Raw genomic sequence first — 6,272 nt, 5'->3', positions numbered from 1 at the left:
GAGGAATTCCCAACATCTGCCTTCCCCAAATTTATAACCCTACCTGCACATCCACTTCTAGCCAGTGTGGGAGAGAGGACCCCAGGTCAGCTGTATATTTGGTCTGACCCAGTACGTGCTTGATCTGATGTCCTATGAGATGTTCTCACTGCATTAAATTAATACCTCCCTATCGCTTTATTTTTAGGTACCTCGTACAAAGATGTCAGATGCATTGCGGTTTGTCTTGCTCTTCCTATTTCCAATGCTGCTGTCAGGAGCTTGGTTTCTCAAAAGTCTACCCTGTGATGTTAAAGCCTCTGAAGGTTCTGTGACAGTGGACTGCACTGATCGGCGTCTCATGGAAGTCCCCAGAGGGATCCCTACAAATGCCACCAACCTTACTCTGAGTATTAACCATATCCCCCATATCTATTCAACATCCTTTGCTCATCTTGAAAACCTCATGGAAATTGATTTCAGATGCAACTGTATGCCTGTCAAAATGGGGACCAAAGATCACGTGTGCGCCATGAGACCGAAGATCGAGCATGGCAGTTTTTCTGCCCTGACAAGACTGAAGTCATTGTATTTGGATGCAAACCAGCTGCTGGAAATACCCCGGGGTCTTCCCAGTAGTTTAAGTCTGCTGAGCCTGGAAGCAAACAATATCTTTTCTATCCAAAAAGCCAATTTGTCAGAGCTAGGAAACATAGAAGTTTTGTATCTGGGACAGAACTGTTACTACCGTAATCCATGCAATGTTTCATTTGAAATTGAAAGAACAGCCTTTCTGGAGCTGAAAAAATTAACAATACTGTCCCTGAAGTCTGACAACTTAACTCATATTCCACCCAATTTGTCATCTACTTTAAAAGAATTCTATATTTACAATAACATGATTCAAGTGATTCAAGAACATGATTTCAGTGCCCTTCACAACCTAGAAATTCTTGATCTAAGTGGCAATTGCCCACGTTGCTATAATGCCCCATATCCTTGTATTCCTTGCCCCAAGGGCACAATTGAGATACATTCAAAGGCTTTTCATTCCTTGACGAATTTAAAAATTTTGAGACTTCACAGTAACTCTCTTCAGAGCGTACCCAGCAGCTGGTTTAAAACCATCAAGAATCTCAAAGAGCTTGACCTCTCCCAAAATTTCCTCATGAAGGAGATTGGAGATGCTCAGTTTTTGAAGTTCATCCCCAGCCTGCTAGACCTTGATCTGTCCTTTAACTTTGAGGTGAAGATGTATTCTCCATCCTTGAATCTGTCTAAGACGTTTTCTTCCCTCTCTAACCTGGAAACCCTGAGGCTCAGGGGATATGTCTTTAAAGAACTGAGAGAAGAAAATCTAGATCCATTGCTCAGTCTTAGAAATCTAACAGTGCTGGATCTCGGGACTAATTTTATTAAAGTTGCTGACCTGAGGGTGTTCAAGAAATTCCCAGCCCTTAAGCTCATAGACCTCTCAGTGAATAAAATTTCTCCTTCTTCAGGTGAAAGCAACTTTTGTGGATTTTGCTCTAATCCTAGCATTTCAGTAGAGCAGTATAACAGGCAAGTATCACAAGAGATGCATTATTTCAGGTATGATGAGTATGGGCGAAGCTGCAGGTCCAAAGACAAAGAAGCTGCTTCCTACCAGTCTTCAGTTAAGGAAGAGTGCCTGAAATACGGAGAAACCCTGGATTTAAGCAGAAACAACATCTTTTTTATTAACCCCTCAGACTTTTGGGAACTTAGTTCCCTCAGATGCCTCAATTTGTCAGGTAATGCAATAAGTCAAACTTTAAATGGAAGTGAATTCCGGTACTTGTCTGGATTGAAATATCTAGATTTTTCTAACAACAGGATTGACTTGTTATACTCAACTGCTTTCAAAGAGCTAACACTTTTAGAAATTCTAGACCTGAGCAATAACAAGCATTATTTTCTGGCAGAAGGTGTTACTCATGTGCTTAGTTTTATGAAAAACTTGGCCCATCTGAAGAAGCTGATGATGAATGAGAATGAGATTTCTACCTCGATTAACACAGGAATGGAAAGTCAATCTCTTCGCATTTTAGAATTCAGAGGAAATCGTTTAGATGTTTTATGGATGGATGGGAATGCTAGATACTTGTCATTCTTCAGGAATCTCTCCAGCCTGGAACAACTGGATATTTCCTTCAACTCACTCAGTTTTTTGCCTCATGGTGTTTTTGAAGCTCTGCCTCCAGAACTCAAGATCCTCAACCTAACCAATAACCGGATGAAGAGTTTCAACTGGGGAAACCTCCACTATCTGAAGAAACTAGTAATTCTGGACCTCAGCAATAACCTTCTGACTACTGTTCCTCGAGAACTGTCCAATTGCTCTTCAACGCTCCAAGAACTGATGCTCCGAAACAATCGCATTCAGCGGCTAACCAAACATTTTCTCAGAGATGCTTTTAAATTGAAATACTTGGACCTCAGCTCAAACAAGATTCAAATAATTAAGAAGTCTAGCTTCCCTGAAAATGTCATTAACAACCTGAGGATGCTGCTTTTGCATGACAATCCTTTCAAGTGCAATTGTGATGCCGTGTGGTTTGTTTCGTGGATCAATCAGACTCAAGTGACTATTCCTCTTCTGGCTACAGACGTGACCTGTGCTGGCCCAGGGGCACATAAAGGGCGGAGCGTGGTTTTCTTGGATCTGTATACCTGTGAGCTGGACACCTCGTATTTGATCCTGTATGCTCTGTCAGCTTCAACTGTCCTAGGCTTTATGGTGTTCACAGTGATGAGCCATCTCTATTTCTGGGATGTGTGGTATAGTTACCATTACTGCACTGCCAAGTGGAAGGGCTATCGGCGTTTATCTTTACCCGATGCTTGCTATGATGCTTTTATTGCCTATGACAATAAAGATCCAGCTGTGAATGAGTGGGTGCTGACAGAACTGGTGGAAAGGCTGGAAGATCAAAAAGCCAGACAGTTCAACTTATGCCTGGAAGAAAGGGACTGGCTCCCAGGACAGCCAGTCTTTGACAACCTTTCCCAGAGCATCCAGCTGAGCAAAAAGACCATATTTGTGCTGACCAACAAGTATATTAAAAGTGGCAGCTTCAGGACAACCTTTTACATGGCCCACCAGCGGCTTCTAGATGAAAAAATGGATGTCATTATCTTGATATTTCTTGAGAAGGTTTTGCGGAAGTCCCGGTATGTCCGGCTGAGGAAGAGGCTGTGTAGAAATTCTGTCCTGGAATGGCCAACTAACCCTCGATCTCAGCCCTACTTCTGGCAGTGCCTGAAAAACGCAATAGCTACGAGCAATACCCTGGCTTACAACAAGCTGCTCCAAGAAACTGTTTAGCTCTACCCTTCCCTGTAAATATTGTTATGATGCACAGTGAGCAAAAGATCCTAAAGTTCATTTGCAGAAACTGTTGAAGCGTGGAGGAGATAAATGTAACTGTGATATTACATCCCAAAATGAAATGCACAATTGGTCCCAAAGCTGATAGTTCACTTGTTTTGCTAGGACAAGATTGAATAGAAACTGTTGCCAGCACAGATGTTTAGCTGACACACACCTTGCTTGGCACTGATTGCTGCACAGCAGGAGGAGAGGCACTACTCACTGGAAGTCCCTGGCTTAGAACAGAATCACCACTTCCAGCTTTCAGTTCACTGGAAGCCTCCAGCAGCTCCTGTGCTTGGGTCAAGTGTGGGAGAGACACTTGCTCAGCTTACTCTAGCACACAGATTGTCGGGAGGGGTTTGGCCCATAACTAAAGTTGCTGCTGTTCAGATCACTGTTGGAGTAAATGTGATTTTAATAGAAAATGATAGTTTCTGTATTCTGTGTACTTATGAAAAGCAAAATAAGCGTTTGCTGACATATTTGTCTCAGAAAATAACCTAGGCAAAGCTCGTGCTTTGTAATGGTAGCCTAAACCTCTATGCATGGCACAGGCAGGCTCTTTGCTTGTTGTGCTGATCTCTGTTTTGGGAGGAGCAGTGTGCTCTCACCTTGCCAGTGCTCCTGTCCACAGCGCAGACTGGGCAGCTTCTCCCCACTCTCTCAAAGCCCTTTTTCTTTTTTCGCAATGATTCTTGGTGACAGCTCTGGTCAATGGGCAACCAACACTCTTAACTGCTTTGATCCTGCATATTTTTGCTGCCACCTGCATTTCCTCCCCTACCTTTTCTGCCTGATCCTTTCTTTAAATAGCCCCTTTTTGATTTAATTGTAGGCAACCAGACACACAACAACAGAAAGAGAAACAAGAAAACCAAGCTTCATCTACTATTATTACAGATAAAAGGGTTTTTTTCTTCCCAATTTGTCACAGCATTTTTTTTATTAAATACAGACGTAGGAAAAAGTGGAGACCCAGGCTGAAAAAATATGTGTTTAATGGTTATATTTTAATAATATATATTTTAATAATTTTTCTGTTGGATGGTTCTCTTTGTAAGCCTAAACAATCTGTATCTCTAAATATGATAACATGAGCTGCAATATGACTCTCTTCATAAGGTAATGCCTGAAACAGGAACCTCTGCTCTTCAATTATTCCTACACCATCTCCCTTTGCCTCCCCACACCATTTCTACCCAAAGTAGATCCTCTTTCTCATCCTAGTTGATTAGGGCGGGGGCACAAGGTCACCTAGCCTTTCTGAGTTTGAGGGAAGAAGTGTCTTCTCCTCTTCCATTGAGAAGCATCCAAAGGATGGATATCGCATGAGTAACAATGCATATATATACAAAAGTCCAAGTTTACGGTATGACAAGGGATTTATGCGTGCTGCAGTACAAGACTGCAGAGTGTCCAGGGATGCTGCACCAACACTTCTGTGAATATTCAAGAGAGACAGTGAATGGTGCTTTGGTCTGCAGTGGGAAACGAGCAATCTGCTGGTATGGCACTGGCCACTGCTGGAGCCAGCACTCTTGGCCAGCACCTGAGTCACCGGGAGAAGAGACTACAACTGTTTTCATGTGACAAAACCCTTCCTGATACCTGTACCCTTGCCCTGCAAAAAACATGGACAGAGGAATAAGGAGGGATCAAGGAAGATTGAAACACCAAGTTTTCTTTTTTTAGCTAAAAAAGATATTTTCTGCTGGCCTCCTCACCCCGTTTCTGTGTCCTGTGACACCCCTAAGTAATTACCATGTTTCAGGGAGGAGGTATCAGCCCAATCAGCTGAGGCAGGCCTACATCCTTCTCTCTGAATGCTTCAGGGTGTAATAGAAGGAGGCCACATACTGTCCTGGACCATGTGTGTTTTGCAGACTGAAGATTACCTTTGTACTCATAGAACTGGATTTGGGGCTTTTTTTAGGTAGTTTCATACATAGTATCTAAGAGCATTTGATTGGTGGGCACAAGCTAAGTCTAAGTCTTTCTTGAACTGGAAAAACAATTTGAATTTAGATTAGTTGGGTTTATAGCCAAGAAATTCCTTAAATGGGCATGCCCTGCATTACTCCTGGAATCTTTTTTTATAAAGGTGCACCACCAAAAAGGTAGGAATTATTAGACAGATTTTAAAAAATAATGTATTGCTTTAACTGTATGAGGATTTTAACCTTTGAGCTTGCTTGCCTAGCTGGTGTAGCAGTGCCTGAATTTACAAAACACTGAAGAGTCCTGACATTTCTATACCTCAGGGTTTCACGATGGTATAGCTTGTGATCTGGTGTGAGGTCAATGAGGAGGAGGAGGTAAGGGCATTCAGCTAACCTAAATGTGGACATCTACAGCTGCATTAACAGGTCTGTGCATCATTCTCCCTACATATGTGAGATGATAGCGACATTTTGTGAATATCACTTATCTCATCCTAACACAGAGGTTTAAGATGGGTCAAAGTAGGGCTAAAAGTAGGATTTCTCTCCATCAGTTGTAAAGAGATGGTGATCAGCTCAGATGTAGGTGTCTGCACTGTGGATACTTTCAGTTAAGCGAGGTGACTGCTGCTCCAGGCTCACATGTGCAGTCAGTGGCCAGTTGGTCTTGAATAACCATGTCATGTGGACATCAAACTATCTGAAGTACTATAAACACCAATTTGATGACCAAAGCTGTTCTTCAGCAGTTGCTGTTTCCTTACAGAAATTGTACCAGACAATGACTAGACTTGGTGTTTAGTCTACATGGCCTGAAAAGACCACACATGGAGTGGAAGGATAAAGAAGAGAAAGGAGGGGGAATACTGGCAAATTTATCAAGTTTTTGCAGTTCTTGTGGAATTGGCAGAAAAATGCATTGTTTACATTACTATCATTATTGTGGCACAAGAAAA

General features: G+C 42.2%; 1 protein-coding gene across 1 annotated transcript; it reads left to right on the top strand.

Annotated features, from left to right (window-relative positions):
• Positions 1-235: 235 nt before the first annotated feature.
• LOC141919380 (toll-like receptor 7) lies at positions 236-4,348 on the top strand. The gene has a single exon (XM_074814815.1). The coding sequence runs from the start codon at positions 245-247 to the stop codon at positions 3,326-3,328; it is 3,084 nt and encodes a 1,027-aa protein (XP_074670916.1). The 5' UTR covers positions 236-244; the 3' UTR covers positions 3,329-4,348.
• The last annotated feature ends 1,924 nt before the right edge of the window (positions 4,349-6,272 follow it).

Source organism: Strix aluco, chromosome 2 (assembly GCF_031877795.1).
Source record: "Strix aluco isolate bStrAlu1 chromosome 2, bStrAlu1.hap1, whole genome shotgun sequence".
NCBI lineage: Eukaryota > Metazoa > Chordata > Aves > Strigiformes > Strigidae > Strix > Strix aluco.
This window is presented reverse-complemented; position numbering and strand designations above follow the sequence as displayed.

Excerpts from the sequence above, each read along its gene's own strand:
- LOC141919380 (XM_074814815.1), top strand. The coding sequence starts at position 245 with ATGCTGCTGTCAGGAGCTTGGTTTCTCAAAAGTCTACCCTGTGATGTT.